General features: G+C 33.0%; 1 protein-coding gene across 1 annotated transcript in view; it reads left to right on the top strand.

Annotated features, from left to right (window-relative positions):
- The window catches only part of LOC123675557, a 44,731-nt gene that overhangs the window by 684 nt on the left and 17,113 nt on the right, over positions 1-26,934 (top strand). Inside the window, exon 2 of the mRNA XM_045610927.1 lies at positions 17,188-17,510. Coding sequence (XP_045466883.1) covers positions 17,248-17,510 — 263 coding nt within the window. The 5' untranslated portion in view covers positions 17,188-17,247. The remainder of the gene's footprint in view (positions 1-17,187; positions 17,511-26,934) is intronic.

Here is a 26,934-nt window from a genome sequence, read left to right as displayed (position 1 = left end):
TATAGAATAACTAAAAACAATGCTATTTCACGATGAACATGATTATCATTGAATAGTTTTTGATTCTGTCATCTTTTATATTGTCATTAATTTCATTTGCAGATCGAAGGACGATCTATAATCGCAATGTTTTATGGAAAAATAAAACAATAATACCTATAGAGCGTAAAAAACTTACTTTTTTCTTTAGTAAAAAAAGTTTGAAAAGAAGAAATTTCAAATTTAAAAAAATCTGGATGGCATACAAACCTAATTTCGATTAACATGAAGACTGATAAATAAGGGTAGCCATATTGCCTTTATGAAAATCGAAAATGTGTACTCGCATTTCCTACTTCTATAAATATTGTAAAAATAAGTGATGACACTATTGAAGAATCTGCTGCAAAAATAGTGGAGAATGTATCGCCACAAAATTGGCGAATCATTGAGACTTGCACCAAAAATTATTCAAAAAGAACATTTGCATTTGCATTTGCAACATTTCTCTAAGGAAAAGTGTTGAATATATGTGTCTTTAGGAAGAGAAAACATAAAAGAGACATTTTTTTGTGAGTTTTACTAATGTTTCACAAGTAGGTAAAAACACTTTTGGAGAATTGCCGAACAAAATAGCTGTTTACTTCTTTCGGCGCTTATCAACATGTTTACTGGCCGACACAGGTTCTGATATTAGCGTTATAAACGTCATGTAGGCTGGAACACCTAGCACTGATGTTGCAGAGAGATATGTTGAATATTCATTTAGTTAGGGAAATGGCTTTCCATGTATTTGGCTGAATTTTTGTTGTAGTTCTTGATCAAAAATTTCCATAGTCACCAAGCTCAAACATGAACAGTTTTCGATATATGGAGCTTTGAAAATGTTTTCCATTTTTGGCGGTATTTGCTGATCAATCGAAGCCCTCTTCCTCAGTTATATTAGGCACCACTGCTCCACACTGGTTTGGAAATGAGATACAAATTCCAAGATTTTCCATACATCTTTTCATGTGACAAGATAACCCCTGAATAATTGACACTTTCGGGAAACGTCATATTTTGGGTATTTTTTAAGAAAAAGCCATCATTACTAAATCTGATTGTATAACTCATGTTTTAATAAACCAATAGAATCCGTAAATTTTCCATAGTTACGGCGTATTGATAAGTGAATTTACCCTTAACGACGTAGTATAATCGTTTTGGTGTTTCGCCTCCTGCCATATTGTGATCATTTTCATAGTAACATTCTTAGACGTTTGCCAAAAAATAAAAGTCAGACTCAGAGAAATGTCATTGAATCATCAAAATGGAGTGCTTTGGTTATAATAATTGAAAGTATTCGTGATATAATCGTAACGAATACCAACTCGAGCATAGACAATATATTTCGATTATACGAACCTCTTCACTCGACGTAGTTCGCGAAACACTCGAGCTCTCATAAATCGGTGTATAATCGAATATTGTCTATGCTCTTGTGATAACTTAAGATATCTGATGCTCAATGATGTTAAATTTGTTTTTCAAAATGTTCATGATGAGTCTCATGGAGCTGTAATGAGAAAATCATAACAATACATTCTCAGAGGAAATAATTCTGATACGTTAATCTGACAATAGGGTGCTAAGAATTTTCCTCAGAATGGCTGGAAATGGATGATAGCATCTCACAAAAGAATACGTGAAAATGTCTTTCGTTCTTCATTGTACTTTCCAAGTAAAATAAAAGGATGTTGAGTCGTTTGAAGCATGCTATGAATGGAACTTACAATATTTTACTCCGAATTTTCCAAAATATCTTTTTTGAAGTTCCATTGAAGTTCAAACTTTCAGAAAATTTTCGATGGCATTGTCTAACTGAGGCAGACTATTTCTCAGTCCGGTCCTGTGCGCCAAACATCCAAATTGGGTGCCAACTATTAATGAGAGTTCTCAGATTGATGAGCAAATCATGGAAATCGAAAAATCCATTTTCAAAGCTCCATAGGTATCTCGAAAACTGTCGATTTTTGAGTTGTGTAGCATTTGACATTTTTGATCAGCCCATTAAGAACTAGGTACAATATGCCAAAAATTCAGCCAAATTCACGGAAAGGTATTTTCCTAACTGAATGTGAGGGCTACTTTGAAAATGATTAATGAGAAGATTCTTGTGAATATGTGCGTGGACATTCGAAAAAAGACTAAGTAGATAGATAGATATCAAACATTGCAATTAAGTTACAAACAAATCTGTTCAGTAGTACCAGTGGTCAAAATATTATTCCCAAGGGTATAAAAGACTCACTTTACTCCCGCTTTTGAGGGAGTAGAATAGCTTGTATTAATTAGCCTGCAATCTTTTTCTTATTTGTAAATTTCCTTTTACTATTTGCATTCAAGCTATTTTTTATTTTAGACTAACTCATAATTTGAATGGAAATTTGGTTCTTTCGAACCTTCAGTTGAGAATTTAATTATTTCATTAAAAATAAGAAAAAAAAACAGTTTTCATATCCGTCCATTTGCATCGAATTGCTTACAATAACCGAAAAAAAAACAAAGTACCCATTCTGCCACTTCAAAAATGTTTGTAGATGAAGAAATGCCGTGAATTACGTGATGGTACAATGAGAACAGTTAACCGAGGATGTGAGATCCACCGATAAAGCCGTTTCATGTAATTTCACATCAGTTATGAGAGCTATTCAAGATCAAGAACGGAAATTCACATTTAGAATGCTGATTGCATTGGGAATAGATTGCGATGCTGCTAGAGATTGAATATTTGAAGATGTATGATGATTATGCATTCATTAATATCGACTATTATATAAGGAAGGGTCCAGTATTTTTCTAAAGAGTGGGAATATAAATATATTTTTTTAACGAAAAAAATTATGGAATACGGGTAGCACTAAATCAATTAATTTCCTTGTTTTCATATTCAATATTTCAAGAGCAATAGAATAATAATTGATTCACATTCACACAAGAAGAAGATACTACAATATTCCGATACTCTAGTTGAAGTGATGTTTGAAAATATAATTCAATTCATTACTACTTATGTATGTGTTCGAGGTGTGTGAAAAAAACTAAATTTTCGTCCTTTTTTATTGTCTCATGACAATTATATCTCTTTAAAACTTGGTTTCTTATAGAAGAACTTTATTGATAAACATTATCTAATCCTTCGTGGATAGTGGACATTACAAAGCGTTTTCCAATAAGAGTTTTCATTTTCAATAGCCCGTTATCTGGGCAGCTGTCATCTTTTGACATTTGACAAGTAAAAACTACACCATTACTAAAAATGAAACTATACACGCTTCAACAACACATTAAATTTGTTTAAATTCACAACAAAAATGGTGCAAATTTTGCAGTCACAGTTCTAAAAGTACTTTTGGGTCGAATTGGGTTCAGAATTAAAGAGTATTTACAAAATTTGCAAAGTATCTAACAATATTAGGATTAGCACTTGAAAGACCAGCCTGATATAATTTATATACTAAAAAGAAAACAAGAAAAAGGTCTCTAACCTTGTTCAAGAACAAATGTTCATAATCGCACTGCCATAGTATGACACAGAAATTGAGATTTAAACAGAATGAAATTATCATAATTGCAAAATCAAATCGAAAAATATATGTATGGTTGATACTATGTTCATCATTCTTCTTTCACTTGAAAATTAGTTTTAGTTCGATTATCTTTTAATGTCAAATGTACATAATGACAAAATGAAATGTTTTAGTGAGATATTAACGTGTTTTATGAACCAAACAATTAAGTACCATGTTTGCAGTTGTGTGAAATTTTCAATTAGTTAATTGTATTTGTGGTCGTTCAATGGGAGGAATGTCATTGAATTTTCTAATAAATGAGATAAAGTTGCGACCTGGAGATTGTTGCACAAAACTATTTTATGCACTTGTCACTTTTCAATTTTAAATGTGTGAAAAAAATCATTTGAAAGATGAAACGTTGCAATAGGCTGCTGCATTCTGTACATGAAGAAAATACAGAAAAAAGTAGGAAAATTGATGAAAATTCGAAACCGTTATCCGACTCTCACTACTTTCAAATGATTTCTGGATAATGTGCATGCATATTCGTATTTACGTCAAATCTGAGGTCAAATTCTGTAGGGCATTCATAAGAGATCTTTACATATACACAACTTTTTGAATCCTAAAGGATGAGTAAACAAGCATCTATAAGTTCAGCTCAAGTGTTTATTCACAGGTGATATGGAAAATTCTCTATGAATGGGTCTGGGAATGTGCTTCCTCGTCAATTAAAAAGCAAAATAGTTCTATTTTTATAAAAAAAATTTTTAATTGTTATAAACAATTTTTTATCAATGGAGGATTATGTCTTATGTATTATGTATTCTCAAAGAATAAATGTTTTCACGATTTTTATCATTGTTTCAGACAGTCCACTATAATCATTTCAAGAACCAGCTATGTATATCTATTATCATCAAATTGCTCCTTCGAGCTGGATATACCTGGAACTAGAAAAATTGACTGGGTCACTAGTTACTGTATACAATTTTCAATAATAATTTTTTGTTCTCAATCACTCACCACAAGAACGGAGATTTCTTTGAGAGTTTCTGAATGCATAATCTTTGCTTTGTGCCGAAACATTTTATGAAAGATTTAGGTTTTATGAATCTGAATTATTGATTTCAGAATACGCGTTATTTTAAAGGTAACACATATCAATTAGATAAGAATGAGAAGTTTATAATATCCAAAAAATTTCTTTACATTACTATGCTAATATAGGTAAAGAAAATCAATTTTCGAATAAAACGATTCCATTTATTGCAAAAATCCAGAATTAATTGTTAATTTCATATTTAACGAACGATTTGATCTCGATTTCACAACGCTATCCTCTCTCCATTGTGTTCAAACAGATGTCAGTTCGGTTTCGAAAACCTTTCGAATTTTTATGACGAAGGAGAGTGATATTGTGTCGATATCACGTTCACCAAGGACTGGGGACCTCATGAACTCTCAAAAGTGCAGATTCGGTGACTCAGTGTCGACCTTGCAGAGTGAATTTGTCGGCATGAAACTTCTCGAGTTTCTTGTGAGGGAAAATCTGGGCTTGAAATCAAGGCACAGTACAGGGTGGGCAAATTTCGATGTTTTAGCACTACAACTTTTGAACCAGAGGAGATAGACAAAATCTGATACCCACTTCTCGATCTCTTTTTCTGAGAAACTAACAAGGGTAGTATTCATTTTTGGCCACCTTCTTTTGTTTTCGAGTTATAAGCGAAAATTGGAAAAATGGCGATATCGAAAAACATTTATATCTACTAATCATCAGCTAATACTGATGATAGAGCTCTGAAATTAAAACATCTCACAGGCACTTTTACTTAGAATCCAGTGGCGTGCTCGTATTTTCAAAAGGGTTTTTAATTACGAAGCTATGACTCAAAGTTATGTTTTTTCAAATGGGAACACTAGATTTTTGTGCTATTTTCTGAAAGCTTAATTTTTCCTGATTTCAAAAATATATAACATCGTATGATTCGGATCAATATAAATAATAGAAAATGGCCAAAAACCTCTTTTCACCTAAGAGTCCCAATATTTCTATGGTTTCAACTGTTGATGAACACAGAAAAATTGAGCTTTCTATAACAAGAGCAGTGTCCTTCCGTCAATCTGATTATTTCTATGCTTTTCACTCATTTCTACAAAATTCGAATCTAGATATGTTTTATAAATTTTTTATCTAAAAATTGATTTGAAAATAACGGAGAAACCACAAGATCGAATTTTTCAATCGAAAGAGTTGTATTGAGATGCATGTATCAGGAGATTATTTACATAGGTCTCCAGAATCAATACGCACAAGTACCAATCCATTTTAAACAGCATATGAAACAATGCATATATGATTGAACTCAACATTTTAATTACGAAGGGACAAACAAGAAATAATATTTAACCTAATAATGACAACAATTGCACAACGCACAGTCGACACCTCTTCTCGATATTTCAATAGATGAATATTTGAAACTGTGTTCAAGCTACCTAGGAAAATTTTTCCAAGTTCGTTTATCTTTTCGAAACTATTTGTATAAAATAAATATATAGATTCGAATTTTGTAGAAATAAGTGAAAAGCATAGAAATAATCAGATTGACGGAAGAACACTGCTCTTGTTATAGGAAGGCTCATCAACAGTTGAAACCATAGAAATATTGAGACTCTTAAGTAAAAAAAGGTTTTTGACCATTTCCTGTTATTTATTTTGATACGAATCATATGATGTTATATATTTTTGAAATCAGGAAAAATTAAACTTTCAGAAAATGGCACAAAAATCTAGTGTTGCCATTTAAAAAAACATAACTTTGGGTCATAGCTTCGTAATTAAAAACCCTTTTGAAAATACGAGCACGTCACTGGATTCTACGTAAAAAAGTGCCTGTATAATGTTTTAATTTCAGAGCTCTATCATCAGTATTAGCGGAGATATAAATGTTTTTCGATATCGTCATTTTTCCAATTTTCGCTTATAACTCGAAAACAAAAGAAGGTGGCTAAAAATGAATACTACCCTTGTTAGTTTCTCAAAAAAAGAGATCGAGAAGTGGGTATCAGATTTTGTCTATCTCCTCTGGTTCAAAAGTTGTAGTGCTAAAACATCGAAATTTGCCCACCCTGTACAGGAACTAATGATTTCTCGTTCCAACGTTCAACCTTACTTTGCATTTTAAGGTCCACTTGGAAAATTTACGTATGAAATTAAAGTCGAGGAATAATCTTCAAAAATTAGCTACTGTTCATCAAATTGATGCAAATTGTGGAGATTTATATACCCATCCTTGGTACAGGAAGACGCGTTGCTCCAAATGATCTTATCAAAAAAATCTGGATCTGCATGATGTTTTCCAAAATTTTCCGGCAAAATTGAATTTCGTTGAGGTGAATAATTATGCGAGTAATATTTTCGCAAGTAAATAATTGCCATTGTTCACTAAGTAATGCAGCATAGAAGATTTCTCAACAGAATAGACAAACTTGATTTTGTCAGAAACGTACCCATTTGGATAAAAAAAAAAAATATATATACATATATATTGTCTCCAGATAACAGTCGTACTATAAATATCGTGAATCTATTAAGGGAATTCGACTGATAAGAAGGATTTCAGTTTTACTCTTTATTCATACCAAGCTTTCGGAACTGGTTAGTTCCTTCCTCAGGGTTACTACAATTTTAACAATTAAAATTAAAATTACATATACATGATGGACCACATATACTATGATGGATCACTAGACGAATAAAAATAAGAAGAAAAAGTAAACCAAAGTTGACGCGATGCGATTCTGTGATATGTACCAAAGAAAATAATTAAGTTAGGTTAGACACACTGTTTATACTTCACATCCAATTGACAAAGAAAGATTAATCCAACTGATAGAGTATTTGAGACTAATTTACTTAAAAATTTGCGTTAATTGATGAATTTTAACTTATTAAGGAGACAACCTCAAATTCTGTAAGTGACTGTTTTTAAAGATTTGGGATAGTTCTTTTTGTATATGTAATTTTAATTTTAATTGTTAAAATTGTAGTAACCCTGAGGAAGGAACTAACCAGTTCCGAAAGCTTGGTATGAATAAAGAGTAAAACTGAAATCCTTCTTATCAGTCGAATTCCCTTAATAGATTCACGATATATATATATATATTTTATCATATATTTTTTCTTTGAATAACAAATGACTTGTGTGTACCTCTTTGAAATCACTATAAAATAGACAATTTATTTGTGTAATGTGCAGCAGTAGCTCGGTACATTTTTTTTCCACTACGATGGGCTAAACCTCATGAACAAAATAATCCACTACCATAATTTCCAATAAAAATATTTCTCATAGCCCCCCTTTAAAACGTTCGGAGGATGTTTTTAATGTAAACGTTAAAATCATTCTTCAGCAATATTCTACTGAAAAAATTAACCAGAAAGATGTAAAATTGTAACAACCGTAGCGGCAAAACTATTGAAAGGGGAAAAAATTCATTATTTTCAAAAAAAAAAAAATATCTCGAAAACGGTAAGACTTTTATAATGGGAATTTTGTCATAGCAGGTGGGTTATCCTTTGATCTACATTCTCCCTCGGTTTGACGTGGTCTTCACGGGACACCGTGTATATGTAGGGTTTTTCGATAAGAAATTTCATTTCGATATTGAATATAATATATGAGTATATTTTAACATAAATTAACGGCTGTTTATTTCCTTGTGAAATGGAAGGTAGGTCAATAACAATGGAAAATAATATCAGCTCAATGACTGCCACGGCTACAGTTGCAGTTCCATATCCTTTCCATGAAATTTTCCATCACCAATTCGCACATTTGTGGTCGTAAGTATGTCCTCGATAACGACACGAATTCCATCTTCAAGGTCTTGAATCGGATATGAAGCATTATTATATACCTTATCTTTCACCATGCCCCAAATAAAAAAAAACTGCAAAGATGATAAATCAGAAGAGTTTACAAAATTGGGATTGTTCGTTGCTTGTGTGGCACGTAGCGCCGTCTTATTTCGACGAAAAAAAATCATTAATCATCATAGCGCAATCCATTCACTCTGTGTTACATATATCACTGAAGTATCATAAATTACAAAAATTGATATACTGAATAATGAACGGACATAAACTGAAATTATTCGGCATTTCTTATTTTCATATCATTAAAACACGAATTCCACGTTTACCTCACACCATAATCAGCCATGTGAAGTGGTAAAAATAGCTCATTAGCAATAGTTATTGAATTTTCCACGCAATATACCCAACAATTCCTGAATTGCGTCATAACCCAGAGATGGAGACGCCAAAGTACCATCATTTAATGACTGAATTGAATAATCATCGATAAAAAGATTCACCATGAAAAATTACGCAAAACAACAACATCGTCTGTCACAATCCCGATTGTAGGAATATGTAGCTCATTTATGATGTTTTTGTGGTGAATTTCGTACAATTGATGCTAGAAGAATTGCTACAATAACTAGTAATAAAATGCTGAGAATGTGCTCAGTATAGTAAAATAATTCAACTTAGGTTTTCATTAGAATACGATATTCTTACAAATCTATCTTAATTTTAAAACAAAAAATATGTATATACAGGGTGTAACCTTGAAAGAGTTGTTAGTATCACTCATTTTTCTGTCGTTTGTGTCATATTTACTGATAACCGAAAATCAACAGTTTGCGAGATATTTGAGTTCTTGTTTTTTTTGAAATATTTCTCACCTTACTTTTTTTCGTCAATTTTTCTACGTTGACTAAGTTTGATTTAAATTTTGGATTATTCTCATCAGAAAAAGGTATGATATGTTTGACCAAATGAAAACTATGCTGTATTAGATGTTGATTGAGAATGATAGGTAATGATTTGAAAGTTGGTACATGAAGAAAAAAATAGTAAATTTCTAATATAAATTTGCCTGCAACTTTTGGATTATTTTGAAAACTTTCCAAATTTCGTCTTTATTTCCTAAAAAAGTTTTCGTTAGAATGTAGAGACTAGTTTTGTTTCAGCAGATTTTGATTTGAAAGGAGAAAGAAGCAAAGAAAGGAATGTGCTGAATCAAATATTTTTTTATTGCAATTAAACTCAAAATTACAGTAGACAGTAGAGATAGTTCTCAATCTTCTTGCTGCTTCATCTATTTTAACAGTTCTAGATCCAGATTTCTCGCTTCTCGAAAATAAAACAAAATTATAATCAGATTCGGTCAACGTAGAAAAAATTAAAGTAAGGTGAGAAATCTTTCAGAAATAACAAGAACTCAATATCTTGTAAACTGCTGACTTTTGATTATATGGCTCAAACGACAGCAAATGAGTCGTATTAACACGTCTTCTGAAGTTCACGTCTAATTTGGAAACACCCTGTATTTTTTGAAATATCACGAAAACCATCAGATCCGAAACTATTTGATGCACAAACTCAACTAATCTGCTGATTTTTTGTTCTGTTAACTTCTCTGAAAGAAAAATATTCAGATTGACTGCCAGTAAATTTGGTGAAGCATTAGAAGAAAACAACCTGTGAGAACCTTAATTTGATCAATAACTTTCAGCAGATAAATTCTATTCGATCTAGTTTTATGAAAACTGGGATTGAAAATGAAAAATAAGCAGTATGTTAATTCTTAAAGGAATATCCCCATTATAGGTAAGGCATTTAGTTCTCTTATATGTATGAATACTGGTGATGCTTTCCTAGCTGCATGCTCTGATGGAATAATACTCTTACAAAGGTATATCCTCAGAAGAAAGAAAACAAATTTCTTTCTTCTAAGGATATAGCATGTTCTAGACATAAAGACATTGGGAAATGGAGGATTTTCACGATTATATTCATTTGTGAATGCCTTGAAATGGGTTTCACACCATTTTGATAAGTAAATAAACGTGGAGAATTTCATCTTGAAAAAAAATCCCTAGGATTTTCAGGTCCAGCGGTAATTCATGGTCAATAGTTCCATGGACATATTCATAGAGGAAGTGATGTGCAGAGAGTTTAGTATTTTCAGTATATTCTGTTCATAAGAAAAAGAGGAAAAATTTTGCTTTGGCGAAGAGCTTTTCTTCTCAATATTCAACAAAATTAAATGAAAAATTCACTTTTTCATTCCTGCATGTCAATCTGTTAGGCAACGGCCTCATAAAACACTAAAAAAGATACTACAATTTAAGAAGCTATAAACATCACTTGTAATTACCCGAGGATACTAAAAATGTTCATTTTCTTCAGGTACACTAATGTAACTTTGAAATTGTTTCGCTATTATATTCTTAGGTACGTCATTTACAAACCTTCCTGGTTGCCTTATTTCATTGAAAGCTCCCAGCAAATTTGAGAAATATAAATACTACATCGAATACTTACAGTCACAATATTATTTTTGATACTAAAACAATTATGAACTCAATATCAATTGACGTTTTCGTATCAAATGCAAAAGATCGCAAAGCGAATCTCACTCTACATTGAGATTACTAAAAGAATTTCCGTCACACCTTTTACCTAGAGGTTAAACTCTAGTCTATCTACTTAGCATTGGAATGAACTTCGTCGAGTTTATTCAAAACATTCTTTGAATGACTGATGAATATTCTACGTTATTTCTTTCCACTGAAGAATGCAGCAGACGCCCTAGTTTGAGCATTAATCTTATACATTGTGAAAGACATCAACATAATTTATTCTTGCGTTGAATTGAAATCTCCTACTTATATAGATAGAATCCAAAATTAGATCTAGTGTTCAATATAATAAAGATACAATTTTTCATTTCATTGTGAAATTTTATTTTCGAAAAGTACAATATTATTCAATGTTACTTAGATTGATAGTTACTTAACTTGAAGCTTTAAAACGCAATAATACAGGAATTCAGATACGACTAAAAAATCCTATAACCTTTTTGACAACGTTTGATGGTGCTGCATTGAGTGATAACTTGAAAGTTTGTCATTCGATAGATTGATTTATGATTTTGTCTAAATAATCCAATTTTGATGACTGTTTTTCCCAAAACAATTGGTAATCGCACTTATGCAATTAAAAAATATCCGTTGAAAAATTTTGCAAAAATTATTAGAACAGAGACCAAACTGTAATTTCATCAAAATTTATAAAATGACTCGTAAAGTATTTCCTTCACCGAAAGTTGAAATTATTTTAATATTCCTAAGTTCTACTGATCATTCAATCGTTCTGGCAACACCGCACGTTATTTTTGTCTCTATTTATTTGGGAAAATATTGACAGATCACGAGAATGCCACATGGTGGTGTTCCCTCTTAAGGGTGTGGTCTACATATTTCAAAATTTTCATTCATTTTGATTCTATGCGAAAATTCCTTGATCGATATTTTCATTTTTTAGGAGAAACCTTCGTAAGGCAGTTTGGAATAAATTAACTGATTTTTTTTGCAAACAAATCAATAGTTCTCGATTCAATTCACTTCGGAAATTTAAAAGTTTTTCAATCGTCTCTCAATTATTTAAATGATGAAATTTATTGATATTCTGAATTTTCATTACACGAAAATGTATAATATTTTTTAAAAAACTCTAAATAGGTTGTATGTATTTTTCAACAGAATTTAAAACTTCCGAAATAATTGAGATACGATTGAAAAATGTTCCAAAGTGAGCTGAGCTGATTCCAAAAATGTATCACATGTTGAATCCAATTGGTACCGGGTGGAATAAAATACAATAGATTTGTGTGAGTTCATAAAGTAACGCGTAACATTCTTCATTAGTCGAATTAACAATATTATCAGAAATACTTATTGTGTAGCGGCAATAAACAAATAATGACATTTGACATAAAACTAGAAGACTATGTTTTTTTTTTTAAATTGATAAGAAATAATTTGAAGAACCAAAAATATTTGGAAACAGCTCATTTTTATTAATCTAAAAATGTAACAAACTACAGCGTGTTACTTTCTAACCAGTTGCCGCTAGACAATAAGCATTTTTGATAATATTGTTAACATTTTCTGATTTATTGTTCGAAAAGAGATAAAAACGATACCGATCCAATTCCATAAGAGAATGACAATTACATAACTATTGGATTGGCAATCGATTTTCATCGAAAACCTTGATTTCTTAGACGTAAGATCACGTATATAGTAAAGTCATCTGATTTTATGGCGAGTGAAATCAATTGTGAAATTGATAAAAATATTTACCGCTTTGCGGTAGTTCAATAATTGTTGTATAATAACAAGTACCAATTAAATTTGTAATGATTTTCCTTATTTAAGGTCACGAAAAAACATTCAATATGTCCGTGAGTCTATAAAGAAGTTTTTCATTAATCGAAAGTCCTTGATGAAAATACCCATCTTCTTAGAATATCCTAAACAAATTCGACATTTTGGAATAAAGAATATGAAGAAACATACAGGGTGATTCCGGAGGAGATTTTGGGTGAAGTTTACACCAGTCAAGACAGTTTGGAAACAATGTTTTAGTTTAGCCTCTCATAAGTTTTGTATGTTTATTCAAAATTTGTTTTCATTTATGTTGATTTTTTTAATTTATTTGCATATGAAGTAATTTTCTGAATTAAATGATTTTATTCAGAATATGAGCAAAGGAACCTATATTTCTTAATTCTAAAAACTATTTCGGAACAGATTTTCATCCTTGGACGATAAAGCTTTTCTAACTAGATCAGAATATTCCCGCTGCTTTGGAGCGAAATCACCATATTGCTCTTTTTTTAATTCTGTGACAAAAAACCACCAAAATAATGACTTATTATGGAAGAATCTGAAACGAATAGTGAAGTTCTAGAAACGCAATGTACAAGGTATTTTTTAACCTGCACAAGTTACCTGGAATTACAACCAAACAGTTTATGTTGGGAGTCTTTACCAAGATTTTTCCTCGTCCTGTTTATACATAAAATCAGCCTTTTCTTCTTCATTAGGAAAATGGTTCTCTTAATTTGAAAGAACTTGAAATCAGAATAAATCAGTAATTTTTTGTGTGTCAGTCAGTTTTTTTACAGTTTTTGTGTTCACAGCTGGGCGGACATAATTTGATGTCAGCACAAATTCTTCATACCTTAGTGTGATAAATATTCGCACACATTTAAACCAAATGAACTACTGTTCTCTGGAATTGTTACAAACGTCATTACCAATAAAAATACTGTAGGTACTCTGACAAACTGATATTTTTACCAATAGCATTAAGAACATTCGCATATTTACAATTTTCAACAAGTGGTTAAGAGAGATTAACACCACGTTGTTTTTCGCGTATCAGTCAAACTTTGGTAACCAATCATTTCCCTTCTGGCGCTCCTGCGATGACCAAATTTTGAACGGTATACGAAGTTATATATTCACTTCATCTTCGTTCTTTTGCACTGCAGCACTGTACGATGACTTTCACGAAATTATAATTTAACCTCTTCTGTAATGATTTTCGGTAATTTTGTTTCCACGAATATTCTGAAAATATACCAGTGTACAAAGTACATATCGTCAATTTTTTGTCAAAAATGAAAAGTTACCAAAACTTTTTTTTTTCATTCGCAATTCAAAAATATTAACTTTTTTCCATGAAGATTATTGTTTGAGCAAATCATGTGAAAAGCTTATGAAAATCAGTGATTTGCAAGAAGAAATATCTCTAATTTCATTCTGCACTGAGCAACCACGTCATGGTGTTCCCTCCTAAAAGAAATGGTTGAATTCTGTAATTAATTTGATTACGATGCTCTTATATGTTCTCTGTTTTTTTTATTCCAAATAATTTACAAGTTTTATATTTCCAACGACTGGTTTAGGCTTTCAAACGTCAATATAACACCAAAAAAATGTATTTAGGCTTATCTCGGAGGCGTCTGGTAAGAAATAACCATGTTAATCTATTTTATTGAATTGTGAGCCAAGTTACTGGTGGCTTAACTCGGGTCAGATATTTTCTACTTCGTTATTAACGAGCTGCGGCTCCTTGATCGTTAGCTCATCTCATTCCGTAGATAGCGGAACTTTTGATGGTGAACGAAGCACCTGTTTAGACGAAATCAATCTCGGTCGAGGTGTGTATTTTGCGTTTAGTTATTGTGGAAGTGGAGTGTGGGAATCTTGTTTTTACAGAGGATGTATTCGAACTATGATGGAATTTAATCATTCTTGTTATTTCCATTCGATTGATGAAAGATGATTCTTACCTAATTTCATTGCTCTGTTGAAGTACAAAGTGTTAATATGAAGTTATTAGTCTTCTAGTATTACCTTACGATCATTTCTATGCTTCCACCTTATATCTCAAATTTTAACAAAAAATGATAACAATAATAATAAAGGGTGTTTTTTTTCGAGGTATATAACTTGAAGTTGGTATTACTGTTCAAGATGGCGACCGATTCAACAGCTGTCAAGTGATTTATTTTCAGTTTGGTTTGGCAATTCATCATGAATAGACTCACGCCTGAACAACGGTTGCATATAGTGCAATTTTATTTCGAAAATAATGGTTCTGTGCAGAATACGTATCGCGCACCACGTCCATTTTATCGTCGACAAAATCGTCCATCAGAGCAGTTAATTCGATTAACCATGGAACGTTTTCGCACCACGTTTACTCATATTGATAACTCGCATCCCCAGAGACGCCGTACGGTGCGTACAGAAGAAGCTATTACTGCTGTAGAGCGTAGCATTGAGGAAGACCCGAATGAGTCTATCCGCCATCGAGCACAGGAATTGGATTTGTGTCCATCCACTTTATGGAAGATTTTGCGGAAGGATCTTGGTTTGCGTGCTTACAAAATCCAACTCGTGTAAGAATTGAATCCAAACGATCATCAAGTAAGGCGTAGATTCGTCGAATGGGCCCAAAATGAGATTGCCGTTGTTCCCGATTTTCATAAGCTAATTTTGTTCAGCGATGAAGCGCACTTCTGGTTGAATGGCTAAGTCAACAAACAAAACTGCCGCATTTGGAGTGAAGCTCATCTTCAAGTGTATGTCGAAACACCGTTACATCCAGAAAAACTGACTGTTTGGTGCGCTTTATGGGCTGGTGGAATCATTGGTCCGTACTTCTTCAAAAACGATGATCGCCAGAACGTTACAGTCAATGGTGATCGGTATAGAGCCATGATTACTAACTTTTTTATTCCTGAATTGAACAACCTTGATGTCCAGGAGCTGTGGTTCCAACAAGACGGCGCAACATGTCACACAGCTCGTACCACAATCGATTTATTGAAAGACACGTTTGGAGACCGCCTAATTTCACGTTTTGGACTGTTTATTGGCCTCCAAGATCTTGTGATTTGACACCGCTAGACTACTTTCTGTGGGGCTATGTAAAGTCATTGGTCTATGCGGATAAGTCACAAACCCTTGACCATTTGGAAGACAACATTCACCGTGTTATTGTTGATATACGGCCACAAATGTTGGAAAAAGTCATTGAAAATTGGACGTCCAGATTGGACTACATCCTAGACAGCCGTGGAGGTCATATGCCAGAAATCATATTTAAAATATAATGCCAAAAGATTATCTTGCGGATAAATAAAATTCATGTCAATCGAATAATCCATCGTTGTTTTTTTGCAATTTAAAGTTCTATAGCTCTAAAAAGAACACCCTTTATAATTTGAAAAATTCTTACGAAAGTGTATTGTCGTAGATCCCTCAGCATGTGAAACTTTCAATTAATATACTGCAAAGATTAATGTCAAAGTTGAACAAATAAATGTACTAAAAATATTAGGAAATCACTTTCGAGGAGTCAAAAGCTTTAGAATGCTCGTTGATTCATGCCCCCTTGATACCACATTTACCTTTATACCATTTCTAGCCTACAGAGGCGCAATCGGCGCATAAATTTGATTTTGTATCAAAATATTTCAGCCGAGACTAGGGAAATAGTCGCTACCTGACCCCACTGGTCTGACCAAACGGTCGAGTCAACTCCGGGAATATAGCCGACTTCATGTCCACGTTATTTAAATTTTTTCAATTAACTCTCTTCGTTTCTGAGGTCATACTCAACACGACATTTTGCACGAAACTTGGAATTGTTATTCTATACACTGTGTCCGTGAAGTATGGAACAAATTCATTTTTAGCTAAACAGACCATTTTAAGAAATAATCTTGAAATATGTCGATTTTTGATTTCAAGTTACCGTATTTTAAAATAATAACCTAATATACAGGGTGAATTACTTTCGAGTAATGACATGACCGTCATTTTTTAAAAATCACCCCCATTTTGTCTCAATTTTCCGATTATTCTAGCTGAGCTGATTCCTAAAATGTGTCACATGTTGATTCCAATTGGTACAGGGTGGACTGAAATACAATAGTTTTGTGTATGCTCATAAAGTAACGCGTAACATTCTTCATTAGTTAAATTAACAATATTATCAAAAACAGTTATTGATAGAAATATCAGACATACAATGAATTTTTTTTCGTCTTTCTACTTTGTAATCATTAATGTTCTCAATATAATAATAGAATTGTGAATTTACATGTTGCTAAAAAGTTTTATGTAATGATCTGCTACAACGATTGATTAAAGTCTTGTCGAGAGGAGGACTTCAGAATAAACCCCTAATATTGATATTTTGTTACAGATTTCCGATAATGCCATGCGGTCATCCTAATTTTAGTGCAAAAATATAGAAAATACAAAAATGACTGAAACCACACCCATCTGCAGATGTAGGGTGCTGTACCTTGGCAGCTCGGTACCACAACAAACCAAAGATGGTCTTCAGGGGATCCAAGAACCCCTACAGGAGCTATATCCTGACCAAGGTGCCACAGGAGCTAAAGGAATAGATAGCTGGTTGAGTGTTTGGAGTAACGGAATCCTATTGGAGAACGTTGACGAGAATCACAAAGCTGTTACTAGGTTTTTCCCCATAGAAAGTTTGCACTACTGTGCTGCAGTGAGGTGAGTTTTAGCTAGTTAAAATTTGAATTCTTTGTTTCTTAGGAGGGGCTGCATCCTGAACGCTCCTCTTCCCGCTAGGGAATTAGTAATCTTACAGGAGATAAAGCAATGAAGCTGCCAATAAAGCATCTTTAGAAATTCCCTTCATATCTAAGAAAAACCATATTTTCTCAAGAAATATAACGGCATATATCTCCATGAATTCTGAAATTTTGGTACAACTCTTCGCGTGTAGAAGTATGACACATAACTCCCACATAACGGTGGCAATAATTACAATACCGTCGTTTAAACGTGGCTCTAAACGTTGCCGATAAATTCTAAAGTAAATATAACTGTGGCGGTTAACAGTAACGTCTATAGTAGGTACGTTCATATCCACACATGACTGAGCTGACCGAAGAATAGAAGTGCATTTTTAATATTATTCAAGACTGTCCTATCCGATTGCAATGAATGACGAGAAAGGACGATTAAATAAATAGTAATTCGTCACCCATTAATATTCACTACATTCCAGAAAAGGAATGAGGAAGTTTTTCAAGAGATTGTTTATATTACTACATATCCGAAGCTTATTCGATTTCAAACTGGGTTATCTGATTCGAGTAATGAATTCATTCATTATCTTTCAATGTATTATTGTGATTGGTGGTTATTCGATGCAATAAATTAAGGAAATCATTTTCGAAATAACTCAGGACAATATACATATATTCAATGTTACTTCAGAAATATATACAAAATTATATTTTTTCATTTGAGTTATTTTCAAGAAGAAAAGTCATTAAACATATAATGAAAATGTTGAAGGTTATTTCACGATTCAAAAGATACCTAGTAATTTTTTCGGTGAATCAAGGGGAATCCTGATAGACGAACTACCCTTACGAAGGGTCAAATTATTTGGAGAATACGTCCTAGCCAATATACGAGTATTCAACTTGATGTTTTTAGATTCCAGGCATCTATCTATTCATTAAACTTTTAAATCTTTTTGTTTATACCTCTTTGACGCTTTCTATCTGTGTGGTTTTCATCGGAAAGTAGGCATCTTTTTTTATATTTGAAATTAATATTACTCAATTTATGCCCCTACGTCAGGGTGTTTCGTAATATGTAGGCATCTTAACCACATCTACGACAACGTTGAAGTCAACTAGTCTTATTAGCTTGTTATTTGGATGCCTTGCTTTGTCAAGAATCTTCTTCACCTTTCTCTTCAAGAAATCTATGAGAGTTTCACGTTCTAAATCTCGTCTCTGTGGACTTATTTGTTCCTTACAAACCAAGGAAGCAGTTTATTTTGTCTCTTTATCTTCTTGATATGGCCTTTGACGGCATATCCCCATGTTTCCAATTCATCTGTTAGTTGAGATCTTGCAATTGATTCGATTATTCTCAGTTTCGTACTTTGGTTCATTTGGAATTCATTTTTCCATTTCATCATTTATCCGTTTTAGATCTCTAGTCTCTTTTTCTGAAGGAGAGTAGCACGGCTCTTTTCGTCGTTTATTTGAATTTTCCATTCCATGAACCATTTCTTCATATTTTCCAGTGCTTTTTGCTATTTTCAGTATCCATATCCAACAAATCTCGTCCTTGCATTCAACTCAGGAAATAGGGATCTTGGCTTCAGGACTGCTAATAGGGTGAATAATACACTCAGTTTCAACTGTCAACGTTTCGATCCTATTTGGGATCTTCTTCAGGACTGTAAAAGTATTTATTAAGAATTATTGGACAAATGAACAATCTGGTTACAACAATACGAAAAAAAATACACAAAATCATTTAAAAAACGGTCTTATAGGCCCATACTATACTTCTATATACAATCATCAATAATAGTGAAAGACAAGAAATGACTAGGATTCAGGTGGAATTAGGTTATTTTCTTTTCGATTTTTTATTATATAATTATTAGGAAATGAATCATACTTTTTCCTCCACGGTACGAATAAATATAAAAACTCACCAATTTAGTCATATGTATTACGATGCGGGTGGAGTTGTTGAATTCCATTAGACCTATGTTGAGGTTTTCTATTTCGTCAATAATCTTATTTTTAATAGTTGGTTTTTGCCACGAAACTTATGCGGTTGTTCTCTTTGCTTGGCTGATATGATACTGGTGTTTTGTATTCGAGTATAAATATGTTATCATTGGATTTTCAAACATGTTCTGATGATATTCTTACTGACACGAATTCATTATATTTATTTGATTTCTCTTAATAAATTGTTGTAAATTATACTTAATTTTTGAGTATCTGTTCTAATATTCATTGTGTCATGTATGGAAATGTGTATCATTTCACTGATACATCTTTTATGATAATTGCATTCTTTATCCAAAATTTTCACTTCATCAAAGTCCAAATTATGATTTTCTTGGAAGTGGTGCACAGCTAGAGCGGTTTTCTCATTTTTGTCTATATTCTTTCCCTGGCAATCGTACTTATGTTGACGTATACGATTTTTTAGGTACTGTTTAGTCATGCCCACATACGATAGGTTGCAATCTTTACAAGGAATTTGGTAAACCAAATTAGATGTCATTAATTTCGGAACAGAGTCTTTTAATTTTGTGTATATGTTCTCTAGTTTTGTGAGTGGATAGAAAGCAAGCTTGATGTTAGATGCTTGATTTTTTATCAAATTACCAACTTTTTCCGATAAACCTTCAATGTATGGAAATTTATAATAGATGATTCCATCTTCTTCCCTCCTTTCTGTATTAAAAGACTCTGTTCCGAAATTAATGACATCTAATTTGGTTTACCAAATTCCTTGTAAAGATTGCAACCTATCGTATGTGGGCATGACTAAACAGTACCTAAAAAATCGTATACGTCAACATAAGTACGATTGCCAGGGAAAGAATATAGACAAAAATGAGAAAACCGCTCTAGCTGTGCACCACTTCCAAGAAAATCATAATTTGGACTTTGATGAAGTGAAAATTTTGGATAAAGAATGCAATTATCATAAAAGATGTATCAGTGAAATGATACACATTTCCATACATGACACAATGAATATTAGAACAGATACTCAAAAATTAAGTATAATTTACAACAATTTATTAAGAGAAATCAAATAAATATAATGAATTCGTGTCAGTAAGAATATCATCAGAACATGTTTGAAAATCCAATGATAACATATTTATACTCGAATACAAAACACCAGTATCATATCAGCCAAGCAAAGAGAACAACCGCATAAGTTTCGTGGCAAAAACCAACTATTAAAAATAAGATTATTGACGAAATAGAAAACCTCAACATAGGTCTAATGGAATTCAACAACTCCACCCGCATCGTAATACATATGACTAAATTGGTGAGTTTTTATATTTATTCGTACCGTGGAGGAAAAAGTATGATTCATTTCCTAATAATTATATAATAAAAAATCGAAAAGAAAATAACCTAATTCCACCTGAATCCTAGTCATTTCTTGTCTTTCACTATTATTGATGATTGTATATAGAAGTATAGTATGGGCCTATAAGACCGTTTTTTAAATGATTTTGTGTATTTTTTTTCGTATTGTTGTAACCAGATTGTTCATTTGTCCAATAATTCTTAATAAATACTTTTACAGTCCTGAAGAAGATCCCAAATAGGATCGAAACGTTGACAGTTGAAACTGAGTGTATTATTCACCCTATTAGCAGTCCTGAAGCCAAGATCCCTATTTCCTGAGTATTTTCAGTATATTACGTTTGTTCGCCGATATCTGACTACTATTTCCGTATCATGTGCATATAGAACTAACAGATTTATTGGGTTTTTTGGGATATCGTAGATATAGCTCTTGTAGAATTGAGCCTTGAGGTCTTTCTGCTTTTTCTTGTCTATTGGTAGATAATGGGTCATCTATTTTGACATGAAAATATCTCTCAGGATGATTCTTATTATCCTGCAGGTTTTGGTAGTAAAGCCTGCCATCCTCATCTTGTAGGCTAATCCTTCGTTTCAAACTAGGTCGGAGACTATCAATATTCAGTATTGTTCTGTTCTCATCACTCCAGTTTCTATGATGGTAAGCACTGCTATTCCTTTTTTAGGAATCATCTGTTAGATTAAATTCATTTTGTCCTTACCTGGAGCTTTTCTCTTTTCAAATCCTCAATGACTTCCTTGATCTATCTCTATTGGTGTTATTCAATTTTGAATGGTATTGCAATCCTGTGATTCCAAAACCAATCATTCATTTTCTTCTACTTCTTATAAGTCTTTATTTTCATCGTCTCCTTTATAGTTAATTTTGGCTTCTCTTTCTATTATATCAGCAAGAGCTTCGGCTTTTTCCAGCTCTGAATATGCCATCCATCTTGCTCCGTCTAGTGGTGGAATTACAGTTTTCTCACTCTTGAATCTTTCAGGCCTCCCTTTTTTTCAATTCAAATTTCTTCTTCTAGTTCTTCGGGAGTTTTTATCAGTGGGATTACTGTGATTTTCTCCTGTTGTGTTTCTCTATACATTTGCCAGTGTATGATGTCTTTTGTCCGAAATTCTTCTGTTCAAAGCCCATGTACCAATCTGAGTTTCATTAGATTAAGGTCCGAAGAACCATACTATTCTATTGTGTCTAGCGTAAACTCTTGAGTAATTTTTTAATGGGTACGATATCTAATACGTCTGGAAGCTTATTTCAGGTAAGTTGGAGTTGCAGGTCCTATACTACGACATTTTGCATTTCGGCGTAGGTTATGAGCTCCTTCCCACTTTGGTTTTGTGTTCAGCATCTTTTTCATTTATATCATTTCGATATAGTTTGTATGCTAAAGTTATTTTTATGTGTCCTCGATTGATATAACTAAAAGATTCCGAAGTTAGCTCACGTCTTCTCAAGCCACCATACTTGTTTCAATGAACTCTTCTCAAATAACGTAATTTGTAGACTTTGTTTCAATGTATTCCACACATAAAATTTAGAGGTCAGGGCTTCTGTGTGCCATCTTATCCAATCGTATTTCCCAATAGGTACATACTTTCTCTCGAGAATGTAACCTAGTATATTTCGCTTTTTATGAACTGGACAGTTATCCATTGATGATCAGACATTCTGTATACAACTTCTGCAAATATTTCCTTTTTGTTAATACCATATACGGTGAGTTTCCTAAACATTGTGAACAAATACATTATGTGTTATTCTTTGAGTGATTTGGAGTCGGAAAGGTTTTAGGGGCCTATGTCCAAAAATGATTTGTTTCGAAGATACAAAACCTTATTGTTTTTGCAAGAGTTTGGTAAGACATGAGAAGATCATAGGAGTATCATATGTGGAGGTGATCATTTTCAACAATTGTTGAATTTTGACATCTAATAAAATTCATTGTTAGAAATGGTTCTGAATGTTTGCACCATTTTCATGAAACAGTTAACAGCTTTATTTTTTCCAAGAAAAAAATGGTTTTAAATTTTTGATGGAAAAATGGTGAGTGCTAGCAAAAGAACCCAAGAGATCTGTTTTGATTTTAAAATGTCATTGGCGTACTATTTGTTTCATGAAAAATATGAAAATCAATGCCCGTATGCACGCTATTAAAGTAGAGACATGTGCTTAACATAAATCAAGCACCTTAATGTGATGCCTCTTCTCATCAAATCTAGTTCAAATATCTCGAGCAGTTTCGAAATAATTGTGTAATTTGCTATTTATTTTGGAGACAAAGCATTGCCGGATATTGACCTATAGGACACTTTCGACTACAATTCACTCAGAGAATAATACCTCAACTAAATCTATTCATATTATTTAGGGAGTACCCTATACATGGTCAAAGTTGCCTCTGGCCAATTTTTCTCAAGGTGATTAACCATTTCACATTTTCCTTTCTATACTTTTTGTTGAATATCACCATTTCTACAGGGACCACAGTTGTCCCCGGTTAATTTTTTACAAGGTGATTTCAGATTTCAGTTTTTTATACTGTAACTCTTAATAATAATAGTGCCTTTATTGTAAGAAATATTAATAATACATGACTTAGGGGCGAAGTCCAGCTTAAGCTACTCCACTTTTTCCCAAAATTGAAAAAAAAAAACAAGAAATCGAGAAAAATACCAACAAAAAATGGAAAAAAGAGACAATAATATTGAAACAGCAAAGATAACAACAGTAAACTCATTTCATCTGTTTCCTTAACAACCTTTCCCTCCAAATTTTTCTCAAAGATCTCACATGAAATTTAATAAACATTATGAACTTTCAGTGAATTGTAAGTGAAGGAGCGCTCTATAATGTCTATTCTATACCGTGCTCCAAAAACAATTTTTTAATTTTTTATTTCTTCGTATCTTTTCAAATATTTGGCATGAATGGATTAATCTAGCATTGCAACAGATTTTGCATCAAATGTACGAAAATAATTTTTTAATAGTTGCTCAGTAATTTGTACAATGGCGCTTAAATTTCAGATTTTCGAATTTTATGCATTCTTAAGAATATGGGAATTAGAAGGAAATAAAAAGATTTTTTTTTCATATGATTTCAAAGGTTTATAGTTAACAATAATAATAAGATGAAGACATTTCCTAGATCTAATTACGCGAACAGAGTGTAGTTCTATGATTTTATGATTCATAAATAACGTTTTATTTTCCAACAATATATTTATTATATTTTATGATCATTGTGTGTATGTTCACACAGGAAACCGTAATTTCTTTGAGAGCCCAAAGTCTTTGTATTCTTACGGTGTCTGGAAAATATATAATAAGGAGTCTGTTCGAATGAATCAGGTTGAATTAGGTTCCCAGAAAGAAATGAAAGGAATCACTGAATTCTGCCTTGTGACGTTCTTCGGAAATTAGATATGACTACATTGTATTGGCTCAGAAATATTTTGGATGAATTCAATAATGGTGCGCCATTTTCTGATCGTGTCTTATAAAATATAATATTCCATGTGAATATGCAAGTCTTGAAGAAATGGTTTTTCCTCAAAGATAAAAATTGTCATACTTATGATATCCGTGGATGACTTGAACAGTGCAAACTACACTACAAAATAAATCCGAGAAATATATATATATATTTTTAATATGGTGCTCTGACGTAGTGTGTTCCAAAGTTCTGGCACAAATTTCTTCCTACATTTTGAAAAAAAAACATGGTTTTCAGAATGAATTCAATCAAAAGTTTTATATACAATAAAATTGTCATTTTAAAGAATTTTGAAGTTCTGCGATCTTCAACAATAAGTTTACTGGGTACATCTAAGATCAAGCCTTGGACCGTTCGAATATTAATCTACGAATTTTACTAAAAATTCGCCGTCCCAATCATTTCTCGTTTTCCGCTTCATAGCCTCTATTATTATTCAACTAAATTTGACAGTCACGTTCAGGATGACACTAAGTTAAGTCTGTCTGAAGCATAATATCATCTTGAGCACGATTCTGGCGGATAAAATTAACCAATTCTGTTGAGCAATTGTGGATGTAACTTTGAATGTCTACGGCTTCGCTTTTAAATTGTCCCACATAAGGCCTGGGAATCCCACCACTTGATATCAAGCAACGGACTAAAATTTTGGCAGCAAATTTGTCTTTTTGCTTGAATTTCACATTGTCTGAACAATTTTCTATGTTGTTGGTTTAGAATACGTCGTTCAATTTTGGTATTACTCAGAGTAAATTACTTTTCATCATCCATGGCATCCTTTGCAAAATGAATGCACCTTAAAACACGGCGACATCTTGGTATTCGATGTAACTGATTTGGCATATATGAACATGTGAATAATGGTTCTGATACTGTAACAGCCAATCATGCGCAATTTCCGTTCCGGTAATTTTGATGTCAAAGATGCACGCAGTGGAAGGCCAATTGCCGAAAATGTTGATAAAATCATGGACATTGTCGAGTATTATCATGTAAACACTGTTTCGATTACCAAAGAGCTGAAAATTGCACAAAAAACCGTTTTGAACCATTAGTATAAGGCAGATCTCAAGGAGTAGCTCGATATTTAGGTACCACACGAGTTGATGCAAAAAACCTCATGGACCGAATTTCCATCTTCGAATCGCTACGAAACCGCAACAAAATCCACCCATTTTCGAAGAGGTTGGTGATTAGTAATGAAAAGTAGATCACCTACGACAACGTCAAGCGAAAACGGTCGTGGTCGAAATGCGGTGAGCCGCAGAAAACTGTGACCAAGCTAGGATTGATGACCAGAATGGTTTGCTGTGTTTTTGATGGGACTGGCAGAAAATTATCTTTTATGAGCTGCTCCCCTACACAACTGTTAACTCGGAGCTGTACTGTCAACAATTGCACCGCCTGAAGGAAGCAACCGCTCAGAAGCGGCAAGCTTTGGAATTGGCTTTCCTATAGACCAGAGCATTGGGATCCATCAGGACAACTCCAGGTCACACACGTCTACAATAACTTGGCATAAGCTCCGGGAGCTTGGTTGAGAGGTTCTTATGCATCCACTGTATAGTCCGGACCTGGCAGCAAGTGATAACCATTTGTTACTGTCCATTGCGAACCATGTTGCTGGTGAAATTTCGCTTCAACAGAGGCTTGTGAAAATCGACTGTCTCAATTTTTTTCCAATAGGGATGAGGGCTTCTTTGAGGTAGGCATAATAATATCATCCTCAAAATGGCAACAAGTGATCGAACAAACGGCGCATATTTGACCTTAATCGGATCATTCTAATTATGGTAATTAAATCCATGTTTTTCATGCAAAAACAATGGCTTTCATTTTACTACACCTTATATTTTGGACATTTCTTCCTTCTTCGATATTCTTCACCTCATCTCCTCGATTCTCTGGAAATTGTATGTTTGAAAAAAATCCATGGTAACCTTCCCCATATTCTGCTATTGCAATATTGGAGATATATCGTTCTACTCGAAAATTTCTAATTTTCGAAAATTTGAACTTTATGAGCTTAAGGCATCTGAATAATGAACAAAATTAATAAGACTCTTAATGACAAATAATTGAATGACTGCTCTTTTTAAAGCTGACTCGATGTTTGTAAAATTTGAAGGGGTTATGTATTTTTTCCCCTTGAACGGCTAGTAATAACCAAATTTATTCTATCCTAACTGGAATGCTCTTCCAAAATAAGATTCAAACAGTTTTCTTACGAATTTTCAGGAATTGAGTTAAGTGCTCTCCGCGAATTATTTTAATGGCTCCAATGGCGAAAATGGGTGATTAGAAGTGGTAGGTAATTTGAGTATGTTCGAGTATGCGTATGCAGGGAATACCTACTGTAGTAATTGTTCGATAAGATTTTTGCGTCACAATGATTATCTTGTGGAAAGTTTCGTTATGAAGACGCAAATTCCTTGAGTCATCGAGAAAACGGTCGCATTCGATCGACTCGAATGTACTTAATTCGCGTTCAGCTATAAGTAAGATGGAAGTGGTCGTT

This window comes from Harmonia axyridis, chromosome 3 (genome assembly GCF_914767665.1).
Source record: "Harmonia axyridis chromosome 3, icHarAxyr1.1, whole genome shotgun sequence".
Classification (NCBI taxonomy): Eukaryota; Metazoa; Arthropoda; class Insecta; order Coleoptera; family Coccinellidae; genus Harmonia; species Harmonia axyridis.
Note: the sequence above shows the minus strand (reverse complement) of the source record. Positions and strands in the feature narration are given on the sequence as shown.